The following is a 17555-nucleotide window of genomic DNA, read 5'->3' on the forward strand; positions in this document are numbered from 1 at the left end:
CATTTAATTTTAAGCAATCAGTAAAACGAACTGTCATTAACTGTTCCTTGGAGGAATAAATTAAAGACCCAATGAAGGTTCTACTTTTAGACTACCCGCCGCCGCTGGCGGCGTTGGATCGGATCGAACCGGCCAAAAATAAATTAAAATACAATCGCTGGTAGCCGGCCGCTGCTGTGTTCAAATTAGAATTTTCCATCGGAGTAGTACCAGCGCAATTTACTGCTACCTACCTAGGCACTAGGTATGTCGTGACTATTTTTAGGGGGCAAAAGTCCCTTGTTTTTCTACCTTTGTTGCAAGTTTGATTGGTGTTATGTTCTCGTCCATTGTTTGGACTAAGCAACTGATGTAGTTGCGTTAGCAGAATGCTCTTGGTGACGGCAATTTGTTTTAGTTTCGTGATAAAAATGTGCTCTTCTGCAAGCAGTCCCGGTAGGTTTCTCATTGTTTTCACAGTATAATCGTTTTGGGGTAAAAAGTGTTACACCAGTTTCGTGAGAAATGTTAAATTTATATTGTTGAAGCAAATAGGTAATTTATGCCTGTTATCTATTTCAGTTCTTCCCTTTATTTTGGTATGTGTAATGAACGTAGAGGTCACACTGTTTCTCTGATTTCCGGATCCCCCACCAAGACTATCCGACAGACTGTGTCTGCACAAATTTTCGATGGTCGTGTCCCCTGACTTAAAAATAGCTTATCAACAAGCGTTGCCGCGTGAGTGTGGACACCAGTCTTTGAAAGATTGCGCAAATCGCTGATAGACCGAAAAAATAGACCGAATAATAAACAACTGGTGGCGACGTCCGCCCGGGGATATTGGGTTTAATAATTCAGAATCAGATAGGGTTGAAATAAATTATGTTCTGATGGCCTTTTTTAGCTTCTTTCCATTGTTCGAGGTTACATACATATTTTAAACTTGACTTTTATTACTATTTGTTTAATAAGATAGACAAACAAATTATAAAAAATGTAAAAAAAAAATAATAATAAGTTTTTCGTGCGGAATTTGAAGACATATTTGGCAATGTTTATTTTAACTTTCCAAATTGAAAAAGGGCTTAAAATTTGCGTCATATTAAACAGAGAAGTAAATAAAATTACTCTAATGAATTGATACTATTTTTAATAAAATACTTGGTAACTATGTTTAAAAAAAATTATTTTCCCATTGATGTGAATACCGAAATCAATTTTGTCAATTTTATTATGTCTGATATGCTCTTATGAATAAATCAGGAGCAGTTTCCACACTCTTTTAATCAGTAAGAAATTGACAGACTCAAAACGCCCTCTGCCATGTTTAAATGAGCTTAGCTTCCCCATTATACAAGCTATTGAAATAAAATAAACACCATTGGTTTGCTCTTGCCATCCCCTTTCCAATGGTATCAAAAAAGGCCCAATCTTAACTCAGCCTGGCCAGCCAGTGCCCCCCCCCCCACCATGCCATCACTTTGTCTGTGACTTTGAGTTTCAACTTTTTGATGAATGATGGTTGATCTTGCTTTGCATACTGTCGTGTCGAGGAAAATGGATGCAGTGTTTAGTAATTGCAATGTTATTTAGTTTTTGTTTGGCCTCGCCCTAGTAAATTTTAATTTACTCTGACTGACTAAGTTTTTTAGAGCAGCCATTGGCTTCCAAAAACTGCCCAAATGACAAAAATACTAATTACGAGTTATAAAAAGCTGGAAATCACATGATGATGGGCTTCTCATAACTGCGATAACGTAACCGTCCTCCCAACGACTTAGTGAGGAGGGTTACGTTATCGCAACTACTCATAATACGTTAATCAATTCAAATTTAAAGCAGGCACCTAGTTACTTAGCTAATAATAATAACAAAGTCTTTATAAAAAATAGTCTAATCCTCTTTTTGTTGCTCCAAATTATTTTTTAAGGAACAAAACCATGCAATTCCTTTGTTATTTTAAAGAGTTAAAAACTTTTTGTTTTAAGTTTAAAACTTTGAGCACTAATTAAAACAGGCAGTGGGTGGATGTTTTGCCAGCACTAGTATAAAAACTAAATGCTGTTAAGTCAGAATGACACTGAATGCCCAGAGACTGTTTTATTGAAATGAATTGAATTGGGTTTTGGGGGACACTAGAAGTCTTGGAAGTTTTACAGTGATAATTGTTACTGTTAGTATGATTCTGCGGCAACATTTATTGTCAAGTTGTTGTGACTTTTAAAACACAATTTATGTCAGTGAAAGAAGGCTACCTTAATAAAGCTCAATAACTTCTAATACAAGAAATGGTCTGCCATCGGAGAAGGGCTTATCTACCAATGTTTTACTGCATTTTGAGTAACTGTTTACCCTTTTATTTTCCCCCAGAACATTTTGACGAAGTGTTTGCTTGCGTTGAGAAAGATTCAAAAGAAAATGCCACCACTGTCACATGGACAATTGCTTTGTACCTCCAGATGAACAATAAAAATGTATACTGCGATCTTGTGTACCGTCAAAACCAGTCATTGTCTAGTGCGAGTCTGATGTATCAAGCCCCCTCCGGAAACTTAAATCTACCTGGATTACAGATGGCTGCTCAGTATATTATCCAAATGATCTGTTTTGCTAAGGCTCCAAACGGATCGAGAAGCACCCACAAGTCCAGTGAGGTTTCCTTTATAGCAGGTAAGAGACAATAACACTAATGTCGGAATGGACGTACAACACATGACATTTTTCCAGTTTTCCATAGAACCATAGAGAAAGGATCACAGAAGGAGTTGGAACGGAAACCCACAGAAACATCACCCCGAGCTTGTCCCTTAGAAAATGCATTGTGATCGCCAGCTGCTCTTCCAGTGAATCAAAAGAAGATCGTTGCCCCAGATTTGCTGGCCATGGTAACCGACAGCCTGGTTGATAACAATTTTGCTGCTGTCAAACCATGAGTAACCATGGAATTGAATGTTCATATCGTAAAACTATTTCCTATGGATTCCTACATTCAGAGAGAAGATATTTGTATTATTTAAAGTTTAAAACCGACAGGATTTCAAGTAATCGATATAATCTTCTCTGATCGATAGCCAGCTGTGGCTGACAGAGAAATTTGTTCAAATACTTGATGTTTTTATTCTTTTATGTTCAATGTGAGCAGTCTGTAATGGTGGTCTCTGGTGGGAGTGACCAAATGACCAAAACACAAAACCTTAATTCTGTCTGGTCATTGCTTTGTATTTGTCTACTTTGCTTCAAGGCCTATCATCCAAAAGGTGTAATCATCATCACCATCCTCATTAAATTGATACTGAATTACAGTTACACTCAAGTGCCAACTCATTTAAACAGGTTTTTTCCCAAGGGGAACAAATTCAACCTTCCTCAAAAACCTTTTAACTCAAAATTTTTCGACGGCAATAAACAGCTTCTTGAGATGACAGTTGTTGATTTTCAAATGCACACTACAAATTTGTTTCATAGATTGCTTCTAGGCTTAGATGCAGATTTTCCTTTTCAGCCTCACTCTTGGCATGCCTCAACAATATTCCCATCTCAAGGTCATGTTTTCCTGAATAGACCGATCCATTAAGCTCCGCCCCATTGCGTATTGACCCATCACAACACAACGAAGGTCCAACAAATAAGGTCCGACATGCGTGTGCGAATGCTTGGCCCGCGCAGCAGAGTTGTGCAGAAAGGCATTGGAGAGGCTCACGTGTTCTTGCTCACATGTGCGTCGTGGGCAGAGCCTAATGGATCGGTCTATTGCCTCTGTTGCTTCAGTGAGATATCAGGGGCCTTTCTCGGACCTTGGCTTTGGCATCGGCGCAGGTTCCAGGCTCCATCTGCTGTGGTCTAACCACCGAGTGCAATATGCGCTGCTTCAAAAATGCAGGTTAAAGGCCGAGCTGTGTTTCCACTGCGTACGCAGCTCACAAAGCTTTTAGCCTGAGCTTGAGCCCAAGCCGAGGTTTGAGAAAGGCCCTGGACTCCAGGTGGCCATTTTCAGATGCGCTGGATTATCTTCATTACCAGAAAATGCATGCGAAATGGCTTTAAAAAAAACAGTTATTGGATCACCTTCAATTTTAATGCATTAAGGTTTGCCCATGTTCAATAATATTCTTTGGTACATTGTCCAATACCTAACAAATTAGTCTCTTGTATAATGCTATCATTCAATCATTCAGTGTATATTATTGGAATTAAATTGAAGCCAGATGACTGCACATATTAAACTTCACTATTCAGTGTTCATTCATAGTGCAGTGTTAATACTGTACTTCAAAGGAATCTTGCTTGTCACTCCACATAGTCCAAGTACTTTCACAATCACTTTGTTCAGTAGCAATTCCTTTGGTGCCTTTGCACAGCAATACATGTAAACTACATGTATGGAGGATGTACATTAGAAACCTTCCCAAATACTAAATTTTCCAAAACGCTATCTAAATCTCCATTTGAACTACTGCAATGTACACGGGTCCTTAACTTTTTCAATGGCTAGCCAGCAGGACCACTGGACCAGTTACATGTAGGTTATCATTTCACTAGTCCACAAAACGTCCAGGCCACAAAGTAACTCAAGGCACCCACAGCATTTGTCGTTGTGCCCCATGATTAAATGCCCTTTGCAAGGTTCCTGTGCAAATTCACATTATCCTCAATGCCCCTTACCAGAAGGAAGTGCCCCTGCAACAGCAAAGGCCTGCTAGTCTTTCAGCTTTTTCACTAGTTCGATACAGTGTACAGGTACTTTTAAATGCTTTTCACACTGAACGAGTCAGCCGGATTACTTGGAGAGTTTTCTGACTGGCCCTTCTGGCATTTGGCCAGTGGACCACTGATGTCAAACCAAGTCATGACTCTCTTTTAAATCTTGCCAGTTGCCACAGAGTAACACCACTTGTTTCAAATTGTGCTCTCATTTCTGCAAAGATTAATAGAATTACCCAAGTCCAGACAGTACAAACATGAAGTTTGTAGAGACACTGTAAGAATCACTTTCAGGCTGTGGTGGTTCTGGGAAGAAAAAATCAGCGGTTTTAAAAGGATGTTCTCACTGTTTGATGTTCTGATCATTGCTTTGGTGTTGTTTAAAACCACTGGCTCTTCTCAGAACCACCGCAAGAGATTATTACATGGTGGTCTCTGACTCTCCGGAAACCTCACTTGATTGTATCTTCACCATGCAAATTTTCATCTGCCTGAATGTCTCACTTTGCATTGTAGTTGTACTTTCAATACTTGAGTCATCCATGGACATGTACGCTATCTTCACTTCAACAATTGTCATCAGCATTCTCAATGAGTTCTCAACAGACATGAACAGTGTCACTACAAATGTACATGTTGCACAATGATAATGTTGTTTAGTACAGTTGTTGCTTCCGGTCATTAGTTAGTTATCTCATGCCTGGAATCTCACGTATTTATTTTTCAAGGAGGAAACAACCAAATTTAAAATGGTAAAGGTTCTAAAACAAAAGTACTTTTGCCAGGCATGGTCAACAAAAGTGTTCATTATGAATTGGATTTTGTTCTAGCTTGCTTAATAAGCTACAGTGTACATTATAAACAAAAATTTGAAACAATTTATTTGAGGATTATCACAAATAAAAACCATAACTTTAAAAGGGAAAAACAGATACTCACTAAATGCCTAATTTATGCTACAGACATGTACATGCTGTCAGTTCGCACATTGTTAACAATTTGTGGGGTGATACAACTTGCAAACTCAAGTATCTTCATGCTATGCAAGTTTGTTTTCAACAAAATGTTCAACATACATGTAATGTTAATATAATGTTCATAAAAAATCACTTTGAGTACATAATATTTTACTAATAATCTACATCAGCCATTCCGTGGTATTTGCGCTTCATAGTGAAAAATTTAAAATGGTTATTGTTGAAGTTTTTACATTTATTTTGGAACAAGAACACCTAGTGCTTCTTCTTCTAAAAAGACTTTATAAAAATATTCTTTATTTTTTTTGCGACAGCCTTGGGAGTAAAGGGTAAAAAGTGTACACAAAAGTCTGAAAAATCCTTGAAATTCAGGTTTTGAAAAAAAAATCATGAAGCAATAGGTGTTCAGATTTAATCATTATGTATAAACAACAAAGAGTCATTAGTAAGGACCGCCAAAATTAAATATGCCTTTTTGAACTATTAACTTTTGAAAAATGGGAGTTAATTTTTACCCTCGTTTTACTGTCACGCGAGTCACAAAAACAATGATTATAGTATTTTTTCTATTATAGACCCATAACATTTTTTTTCTTCTCTCTCATAATAGTGGTCTTTTCAAAGGGTCTTTCAAGAATTAATTAGTTTTTTTTACTTAGGCCTTCTACCCACTGGAACATACTACTATGCCCAATTTTTTGTTAGAACAAGGAATTATTAGTGTACAATTATAACTTGGCACACTGTCAGCAGATCATGTTGAACTACATGTACACTGCATACTGCACTGTACAATGTGCTCACATCTGAATAATTTACCTGCATTATTTAAATAATACAAGGAATGATAAACTTAAAACAAGAACAAACAAAAATATTTGATGAAACTGGATATTTTAAGACAGTATTCTTAAGTTAGATTTGGAGGGGGGCATCAATAAAGAAATTACTTATCAGAATTTACATGTACTCAGCCTAACACAGTCTAATGCCATTAGAACTTCACACCAAAATTTGTTGTTTCTTAACCACTCTGCCAAGCATAGTGAGAAAAAAGTCCTTTACCCAATCACAAAACAATATAATAATTTCTAGTAAGGGTTCTCTCTATAGGTTTGCGTGGTTCTGAAAAGAACCGGTGGTTTAACAACTCAACGTTTCGACCAGACAGTGTTGTTAAACCACCAATTCTTTTCAGAACCACCCCAACATTACTATGTTTAAGTCAAAGCCTGTTCAGATTATTTTTCCTTTAAATGTTGCTTCAGGTGTTTCTTCCTTTTATGAAAAGATTCAATTTCAAGTTCTGAGTGTTCTGAATGAAATAAAATGTTCTTGTTATGCAGTATCCTGTTTAGTTATTGTATATTTTCTCACTTGTCACGCGAGTCACAAACTTCTGTCACGCGAGTCACGTTGCATTTAACAAATTTTCTATTTTATTAAAACTTTTTATTTTGTACTTTTTATTGTATAATATAGTGCTTCTCTTGTACTTAAAAAAAAAGTGATCTGGAACTAAAAAGTTCCTCTGAGTTCTCACGACTGGGCAATGGCATACAGGGATGCAACACCTTTCATTTTTTGGCAGTCACGCGAGTCACATTTTTGGAACTCCTATAAAAACATGATACCTACACAATTTGTTTTCCTTTTTTATTTTTTGTTATAGGGCTCTTCACTGAGTTTATATAAATTGAGTTACATGAGAGCCATGTGTTATATTTTGGAGTATAGATCTTTCAAAAGTTGAAAAACCAGTGAGATTGTCACGCGAGTCACAATGGAATGGCTGACATATATCCCGTCAAAGTGTATTGTTGCTGGTGGCAGCATGGAGCAATAAACTAGTGACACTACACATAGTTTTAAAACCATGTTCCAAATGTGTAATGGTGCAATGATTGCTTGTCACTGACTACTGGGGTTGTTGTTTGCTAGTTTGGTTCTTCCTACCCCCATGGTTAGATCATAGTACATTGACAGCTTAGTGAAGCCACAATAGTCACAACACTCCACATTGAAAATTTAGAAGAATAGCTTTGTTTGTAATCTCTGCTCCTCCCATGGTCATCTATTCATGGATTTACTGTGCGGAAAGTCTCTGTAAATAATGCAAGATCTCCCAATCCACATACATGCACGTAGTAGCCAAGGACCATTGAAATTTGTTGGCACATTAAGGACATGTTTTTTTTTCCCGTCGCTTTTTTGTTGTTTTCATTCAGCCTTCCTGGAAAATGGTTGTCACATGACAAATGTAAAGTTTCACCACATACCAAGGAGTTTAGTGCTCATCCTAGTACACTAACCTGGCATGCATTGTAACCAATGCTGTTGGCCCCATGCTTCCCCTCAATTTACCTAGTGGGCTTCTAAAAACTGGGCAAAATACTTGCTCAGGCCTATACGTACATGTTACGCTCATTTATTGCTTCCTTTTCAGATGTGAATAAATAGTACAACTTTAAGATGTGTAATTTATTTTTGCTGTATGAATGTTACTTCGTTTCACTTTTATGTTTGTGATTGCTACCATTCAATCATATCTTTCGGTCATAATGACAGCATACAATGTTTAAAATCTGGTCTACTAAAACTTCCTCGGGCAAGAGGCATAGTCTGGTGGGCTACTTTTTTATAGCCTGAAAAGTCTATCAAAGCCTATACCATTATGTAGGCCTATATTAAGGTTAGCCCTTTTGCTCAATTAAGTTCGCCTCTTTTTTTCCCATTAGGCCTAAGTGCCAAATATCCTGTCTGATAATGCTTTGACATTGCAGTGGTTTTATTTTTTACAAATCAACAGTTGGGTGCACAGATGGCTAGGTACATGTGGCTAGCCTTACTTGTTGTTTACAAGAATACCCTAATTCAGACCCAGTAGTGCAATGAATTTGAGGTACATGTACAGTACAAATGTACCAGCAGCTGCCCTGCTAAATTCTTGCTGGGGACTGGTATTGTACTTTGTCATGTCAAGGCTATGTAGAACTGGGCTAAATACAGCAAAACAAGTGTGGAGTTACATGTACACCTTCAACATTTAAAATTTTATTACACCGTAGACTAGTAATCATCTCCATTTTACAACCAAACTGTGAACATATCATTAAATTGTTTTGTTTTAAAGGAGGATGTCATTGTCATCATGATCATACAAATGTAGGTTTGTGGCCCCTAGCCTAAGTTATTATCTGTAGGCCTATCCTTTTATTTTCTTGTAAGCCCCAACCAAGAGTGGCTTTAGCCTCGTTTAGGATGGACTTGCATTGAAAACATATTTTAAATGGAAAGTTATAAATATTTCTCTGGAGTATACCAAGTGTGAAAAACAGTGCCCCCCTCCCTGAAGATTGGCAACCACTCCTCTTCTAAATAACCAATCTACCTTTTAAAAATGCTGACCAGAGATTGCCCTTAAATTGTTCAGTGACTGGCTACCAGGACCAGTAGCTTGGTCATCTCGCTAGTCCAAAGTACATTCCAATGGTTGAGATGTATTGGATTTGGTCCTCATGTGTTTTAACTGGCATTAGGCCAGGCAGTAGACCACAGGGGATAATTTGAGAATCTAAGTTCCAAGATGAACTATAAACTACATGGATGATGTCTGATATTAATTTTGTTGTTTACTTTTTCTGTTTCAGGGCCAAGTATTAGTAAAGTGTGCTCCCAGAGTAGTCCACCATATTATCCAAGTAATGGTAAGTCAGATCGATGAACAATCGTATAAATTCATTTAGAATGGTACATGTACTTGTAGATCCAGTTCCGTGCTTAGAACAATATTGAACCCAAGTCTCGACACTCCTGGGGTGATGGGTCTTTTTCTTCAGCTGCGCCGGGCATCTGGAACTCTCTACCACTTAATCTTAGATCTTGTCTTTGTACCACAAAATGTAAATCGCTTCTCAAAACTTATCTTATGTCAGGTTTTCAAGGACTTATTTTGTTGCCCTACTGTCTGTTTTTCTTAGCTTAGACTTCTGTTTCCATTTTGATAACTGTACGCAGATTATTGTTTTTTGTTACTCAGTGCCACAAGCCCTTTTGTGGATTTGTGCGCTTGATGAATTTTCATTATTAATTGCTATTATTCATCCTGTTTTTGTTGCTTCTGCTGGTGGGTGTTTGATAGAGTTAAAATAAAAATTATACCTATTTATTAGTGTAATATTGATGTTTGTTAGGCAGCTGTACTAAACATGCTATAAAGTTGGATTGAAACAATATAATTAAAAGAAAACTAAAATTTAAAAAGGTCACAGTACTTATAACACTTGTGTATCATATTGTAAATGAAAGTACACAAATCAATATAGGTTTTACATTACAATTTAAAGAAGAAATTATTGATGTAGGCCTACACACTTGTCTTATTGTGAAGCTCTCTGTCAATGTGGGTTACTAAAGGTAAAGTACACTTTTGGTAATTGTGTATCACAAAAAGCATTTATAAAATAACAAACCTGTGAAAGGATGGGCTCAACTGGTCATCAAAGTTGCCAGAAAATGACAAGAAAAACAAAAACAACCTTGTAGCATAGAATTGTATGCTTTCAGATGCCTGAAATACATTGCGTAGTAGGCTTAATGCTTGAATGAAGCCTATCTCAGATTAAAATATTGGGGTGCAAAAGTTTCTCTAAAAGTACATTACTTCAAAGGGTGTCGTTTCTGACAAATAATTTGTAATATGAACAGCTCCTACAGTATAACCTACAATATAACAAGTTCCCCCTGTCTTTCCCCTGGCCCAAAACAGGACAAATGTTACTCTGTAACCAGGCAACGCTTGGGGATAACAACAACAGTGTGCAGTGGTGGAGCTTCCGTCCCTCTTTGCCGCAGATGAGCTGCGTTTTGTTTTACACGTCAAATGCCATGACGACACAGCATCGAACAGAGACATTCCGGGAAGGGAACCTGCCCATGAGTGGTTCCTTACTATTCAAGGGTGACATTCTGGATCTGGTGGTAGAGTGTAGCGATGGCAATAATAACATTCAGTCTGCAGGAATTGTCAGAAAGACAGAAGGTAAGAGAGATAAGAAGCACCCTAACCCCTTCATCCCCCCTCACCCCTCCCCCCCCCCCCAATCACCATAAAAGACATCCTCCCTCTGGTTATGAGTATGACACTATGGTCAAGTTGTTAGACTGCAGGACTTGCAATCACAAGGTTGTGGCTTCGAATCCCCCAGCTAATGTAAATGCTGATTTCACAATGACTCTGAAAAAATAGAGAATAAATATTGTCATCTAGTTAATGAATCACAATTTCTTGATTTGTGTAGTTCATAATCATAGAGGTTAAACCAATGATTGTATGAGAGAGACTGGCTGTTGCCAACTTGGTGTTTATATCCCTTTGTGGGAGTTTGCCGAGTTCCCTTGATGGGAAGATCATTCAAACGAACGAATGAACCCTTTTCACACTGTATTGCTTACCCCTGTGGAATACAACCCTGGGGAGGCCCAAAGAGGTTGTTTTTTTTTCCTTTGGTCATCCTGGTGCACGTTCACACTGCCCCGTCTGGGTCCATACTCCACAGGGTTCTGGTTGCACAATACCCCAGGGTTTACTGCCTACCCTTCTTCCAGAGCAGGGGTGGCTATTCCAAGGGATGTGCTTATTTGACAGGGTAGATCATGGACGAAAGTTATCCTATTGTGAAAGAGCTGGTAGTCTGTTCCCATGGTTGCCCCCTGGGAAGTTAAGTAGTGTGAAAAGGGCACAGAGTTGTTATAAGAACAAGAGGGTGCACTGGTGATGCTTCTTGCACAAACGCGATGGGACTGCAAGGAGACATGCGCGCCATTCTGTACGCGCGTTGAATATGAAGTACACGTTGGAGTTTGTGTTTATTGGACGCTAGGCGATGCTGTTTTGTCAACTTACAAAATGGCCATACGCGCATGCTGGGCCGCGTATCATGTAGGCGAGTGCCTCTAGTTTTTATAACTCTATGGAACAGGGCTATAAATGAATACTTTTTTTTCTAGCAAAAAACTGTGTGGAGGTTACTAAAACGGAAACATTTCATCACAAACCAATTTGTCGCGTAATCCACACCATAAACAGGATGGAGATAACAGATGGGTTTATGATTACGCAACCACGAAAAATATTGAATTGCATATTGGACAGCGTACCCTGTAGTGTGGTTATTTAAGATAAGGATTATCCTGGTGGCAGCATTGATGTTCTCCCTGATAGAGTTTCATTTATATTATGCAAGAATTTACCCAGTAATGTTTCCAGGGCTGTATGCTTCGTTTTTGAAAGGGCAAGGGCACCAAGGCATTTTTTCTTTGGCAAAGGGCACCTATGAGGAAATTGTAAATTTCTACTTGAGCATTTCAAGGGCACCAAGGCAATGACAAGGGGCAACGGAGGCAATCGCCTCCATTGCCTCCGTGAAGTATCAGGCCTTTGTTTCTGATAATTTTGGGTTGAACATTGACAAATTTACTAGAGTGGGACTTGAAATTCAACCTCCGGATCAGTGTGCCGACTTAGTGATTCTGATTTGCACCCGAACAAAGATATTGACAACATAGGGAAACCACCAACTTGAGATAGCTCAGTTGGTAGAGGGCCTGCACATTAGTCCGAGGTTGGAGATTCAGGTCCTGCTTTAGTAAATTTGTCTTTGTTCAAAATTATTTAAATTTGTACTGCTAAGAAAAAAATGTTGTGTGTTTAAAGCAAACTAGTGTCCTTCACTATGGTTGGATCCAGCAGGTTGGGAAAGGGGGGGGGGGGGGGGCAGAGGGATCCCTCAGTTTGATCAGAACTGCAAATCTATCGAAGTGTGGTTTAACTACATGATGTGCGAAACAGTGGAAAGCTGCCAAGTTTGTCTGCTGCCACCTTGTGTTTAAATAACAGTCTCCTGCACTACAGGAAAATCAATGTTGAGTTCAGGCTTTTTACTATTAAATTGGAACAGGGTTATTGATTGTGTTGGGGGCTTAAAGGCAGTGGGCACTATTGGTAATTACTCAAAATAATTAGCATAAAACCTTACTAAGTAACTTGGTAACGAGTGATGGGGAGAGGTTGATAGTATATAAAACATTGTGAGAATCGGCTCCCGCTGAAGTACATGGAACGCAGTTCTCGAGAAAAAAGTAATTTTTCACAAATTTGATTTTGAGACTTTAGAATTAGATTTTGAGGTCTTGAAATAAAGCATCTGAAAGCACACAACTTTGTGTGACAAGGGTGTTTTTTCTTTCATTATTATCTCGACTACCAATTGAGCTAAAATTTTCACAGGTTTGTTATTTTATGCATGTTTATGCATGCAGGTGAAAAGACGGGTCTGTGACCATTACCAATAGTCTCCAGTGTCTAGGTCAGTCAGCCTGGAAGATCTGTGTTTTTAACCCACAAGATTGAGCTGTACCCAGAAGCAGGATATTTGGCTGATCTCTAGGAATTAGAGAGTAGTCAGGCATGAGAATCTTCCGGTTTAAACCGGAATTCCGGTTTTTTTCCTTTCAAAATTGTGGTCTCCGAGTTCGATGTGAATTTGCTATAAAATTCGGGGGGTAGGTTTTTGGGGGTATACATTTGGATTTCTCTAATCCCTCTTCTCTAGTCAGACAATGTCAGTTTACCTTTGTAATTGTTATTATCGCGGATCCACACGTACGGCGTTCATGAAAAAAACGGCACCTAAAAACTAAACAATAAATTGCCGTCCAGCAACTGGCCCAGTTTACGGCTTGTGGTCTTCCTGGCATCGCGCATGCATGCAGCAGCAGCGACAGATGTACATGTATAAACTTGCCTCATTTCTTGCTTCGTTTATAGTGGTACGGTTCATTAATGTTTGCGTGTAATGCGCTTGCTGCTGCAGCAAAGATAACACGTGTGGAGACTTTTGAAAGTCTACTGAAAAAACAATGCACGTGTTTGTACCATGTGTACTGTGTACTGTGTACGTGCAGGTTTGTACACGAACCAATGAGCGGCGCGGCACGAATCTGAGATCGCCGGCAGGCCATGGAAAACTGGTACCTGTTATTGCCTCACAACCAGCGAATGATATATTGGGAACCAGCGAAGACACTGTACGTCCGGACCCGTGCTTTCTTCATTGGTTCTATTTCTATGTTGGGGTCTAATCTCAACCTCGTTCCAGTTATACCCTATGCTGAATAACAACCTCTTTCTCAAAAACACATCGCTCTCGCCAGATATATAGGCCTATATATATATTTTAAAATGTGCGTCGCCGACGGATCGTTAAAATCACAAACATTTAATTGCAAAAGAATTTCATTTACACAACCGAATTTCAAATCAAGAACCTATAAAAATGGTTGTTGGTGAGAAAAAAGCATTTTCAAGGGCAGAAATACGGGATAAGATCGTCAGAAAAATTAAAATATTATTACTATTATTTATTTTTTTCCTTTCTTTTTCCGGAATTGTTACAAAATCGCAGGCGAACCCAAAATTGTTTGAATTGTTTGAGCTTTAAATTCCTTATTTTCCCTTAAACCTATTATTAAAATAACAAAAAGGAAAAATCACACAAAAGTAGCTCACTTCTACCTGGAAAAATAGGTGTCAGAAATGCATCAGAGACCACCACAGAGCTTCTAAAATACCCAGAGCTCCCAGGGCCCTTAAGCGGGCCCTGAACCCCGGCCGTAAGGGACTTCGCGCTGCGCGCTTCGCACACAAAATTGATGGAATATTGACATTTCCGATCAACTGAATTTTTTTCCTGTTTTTTTATCATCACCCATTCTCATGCCTGAGTAGAACAGTGAGTAGAGATTCATGTCATGGCCACAAGCTTGATCTACAAAAAGACAACAAAAAAAGTATCAAAACCCTTTAATTGAGTTACCATTCGTTGTCATTCACTTTCCAGATTCAATGCAAAGGCGCTGCTCCTCCTCATCAGCGGCAGTCGTCGATCGAACCCTTCCAGTAACATCCAAGATGCTTCCTACAGAGCCGACCCGGTACAAGGGCCTCCATGTCAGCAGTGTAGGGCAGGGGCTTGTGCTGGCCTTCAGCATCGTCTTTGTTTCCTTCGCTATGTCTGTGCTGGCGTACAAACGCTACAAAAGCTACTTGAGGAGGAGATCTCAGAGGTAGGCCAAGTGATCCTGAGCTTTAACTTGGGCATTTTATGACGGTCTAACAAAGGTTTAACAGATTCACTGACCGTCATCTATTGAACATTCCCTTAATTTGGGTTGGCATTTTTGCATAGTATTGCTGGCCTGGAATTTCAATTCTGAGAAGGCAAGGCAAATTTTCGTATTGCAAAGGGCACTTCCATTGGAAAATCTTAAAGTCTATGAGAAACTTTTAAAGGGGCCGCCAGTAGTGCTCAAGGCAGTCGCATTAATCCCTCCGAGAAGACACCGCTGTAAACCCACCCGTATACACTGTGCTTAGCATGTGTAATCCAGCCCTGATACCGATTGCCGCAATGCCCTTCAAAAACCCAATTTTTCACAGCAATGATTGCCGTGCCCTTTTCTCATCATTGCCGCCGTGCCCTTCCTCCCGAAAACAAATTATATTCAATGGTCAAAGTTCGAAAATAAGCCAAAAAGTCCCGATGTCTGTGTAAATTTCACGCAACGAAATAGACCCCAATTTCACGCACGTACAGTGTAAGGCACAATAGCAGATTTCAGGCCCGTTAGTCGTTGTTCTTTGCGTGCGACAAAAAAATACTCGAAACATCGAACGCTAGAGGGTGTTTCGGAACAAAGCGATAGCATGAGATTAAACGCCCTCTAGTGGTGTAATTACGCGAACCAACACTAAACGCCTTGAGACAAAGACTCGACGTGTCTGTGCATGCTGGGATAGTTGTTTTCCCCATGCTAGGTACATATGATGTACCATCATGTACAGCATAGTTGTCGCGCACCGCATGCATTTATTCTGTCAACATCGTGTCAAAATGGAGCAGTTACGTGGGAATTTTAGCGTCTCTACGAAAAACTACACAACGTGCATGACCAATAGTATAGTAGGATTACGTATGAACAAAAATTATTTATTGTGTATTGTAAGTAGTTGTTCTTTATTTTGTTGAATTAGATGAATGCTTTCTTTTTTCATTGGGTAACAGTTAGAAAATGGAAAAATTGGAAGAACTATTTTTTACAGGCAACTCAGAGGTTTTTTTTCAAACTGCCGTCGTGCCCTTCGCAACTTTTTATGATTGCCATGATGCCCTTCCAAATTTTTGAAAATTGCCTTGGTGCCCTAAATTTTTACAAAAAGTCAAGGCAAAACTGCCGTGCCCCTTAAAAGCCGAAGTATCAGGGCTGGTAATCACACCGCACGACCCAATCGTATCCACTGTCACATCGCTCAATGCCCACTGTACGACTACTGTGCACAAGTCATCCGCACTCGTACCAATATCCGCATGCATAGGCCACTAGGCCGACAGCCTTGTCGGGTCTGTAACTTCCGGGTTTAATGTGTTTCATGATAAAAAATTCCAATTACATGTATATTGGGAATAAATGGGGGGGGGGGCTCTCGGATATGCTAGTATGCAGCACATGAATACGTATATCTTTCGTCAGACCTATTAGACAACACAGGATGTGAAGCAAATGAATTATTCATTTTGACGTCCAATCACGCACTTCCCTTATCATGACCTTTGGACCCTATTATGATTGCTGGGCGTCCGGCCTTGGTGGTGGTTTGATGTAAACATGTTTCTGCCACTGACCAATGGGGTCTCGTCTTTCGCGCTCATTATAGTAATGAGGTCAGTGGCTTCAACACAGACCCTACAAGACTGTCGGCCTAACAACCGACGCATGCGGATACAGGTACACACATTTTACGCACAGTGTATAGGGGTGGGCTTTTACAGCGGCAGTCTTTTTTCGGAGTGAATATTAATCAACTGCCTTGAGCAGAGCTAGTCCACCAAAGGCCAAGATCAATTACGAGAAAGGCTCCAGGCCTGAAGTTTTTCTCAGATTCAAATATTTTTGTGAGAAATTCCCAGTTTCTCTAAAACCATGTTACTTCAGAGGGAGTCGATTCTGGCAATGTTTTGTACTAACAACAGCTCTGCGTTGCTCGTTACCAAGTAAGTTTTTGTGTTAATATATTTGTTTAGTTAAGACCAAACCGTGTCCATTGCCTTTAAAACAATCAAACAGTTCCAGAAACCAAATGTATACTCATTTCCTATTACAGATTGTTGAGGATAGAGACAGACGAAGAAGTGGCTGCAATGCATGATTTCCAGAGAATGGTCTGAAGGAAGGTACTGAACATCACCACCAGGCAAACAGTATACACCTCATTCTGAAATTGAGTGTCTTTTTAATTAGTGTTTTACAAAATCTGTGCTTTGAAGTAGACGTTCGGACGATGTGAAGGACACATGCTGTGTGTTCCAACGACACAAACGATGATTGTAGAGTTGTAGCTTCTCCGATTTATCCACCAATTGAATGAGCTCTCAATTGATTGGATTCAGTGTCGGATGAGAACAAGCCACTCTTGCGGCAATTACATCAAAGACTTGTTACATAGCTACGTGCAACATTTCAAATTTGGATGAAGTTCGATGAAAGAGTGAGTAGGAGTTACCGAAGGATATTTTTTGAGAGTGATCTTTCAACTTGTGTACCTGTCGGCTTGTACCTTAAGAATCTGCCTGTTGAAAGAAACGGAGGATAGGTTGCAGAACTGTTGATGTCTTTAAAGGAAAGCTTTCTTTATCACTGATAGTGTGTATTTGTAATGGAACCATATAGGCTGCTTCATACATCCTGCGAGTGCGAATGCAATTCAAATTTTGACGTCACAAATTGGCAAGGAATAATTGGCAACAGTTGACTTGTGCTCAACTCTTGTAAAACATT

At 39.3% G+C, this 17555-nt stretch overlaps 1 protein-coding gene across 1 annotated transcript; it reads left to right on the forward strand.

Moving 5' to 3' along the window:
* The first annotated feature begins 239 nt into the window (after positions 1–239).
* On the forward strand, positions 240–17555 carry LOC117297519. The gene is made up of 6 exons (XM_033780603.1): positions 240–435; positions 2353–2652; positions 9311–9367; positions 10429–10701; positions 14561–14786; positions 16882–17555. The coding sequence occupies exons 1-6, from the start codon at positions 369–371 to the stop codon at positions 16943–16945; spliced, it is 987 nt and encodes a 328-aa protein (XP_033636494.1). The 5' UTR covers positions 240–368; the 3' UTR covers positions 16946–17555.

This window comes from Asterias rubens, chromosome 12 (assembly GCF_902459465.1).
Source record: "Asterias rubens chromosome 12, eAstRub1.3, whole genome shotgun sequence".
Lineage (NCBI taxonomy): Eukaryota > Metazoa > Echinodermata > Asteroidea > Forcipulatida > Asteriidae > Asterias > Asterias rubens.

Excerpts from the sequence above, each read along its gene's own strand:
- LOC117297519 (XM_033780603.1), top strand. The coding sequence starts at position 369 with ATGCTCTTGGTGACGGCAATTTGTTTTAGTTTCGTGATAAAAATGTGC. Across the intron at positions 9,368-10,428 it reads ACCATATTATCCAAGTAATG|GACAAATGTTACTCTGTAAC; the intron begins GTAAGTCAGATC and ends GGCCCAAAACAG. Across the intron at positions 10,702-14,560 it reads AATTGTCAGAAAGACAGAAG|ATTCAATGCAAAGGCGCTGC; the intron begins GTAAGAGAGATA and ends TTCACTTTCCAG.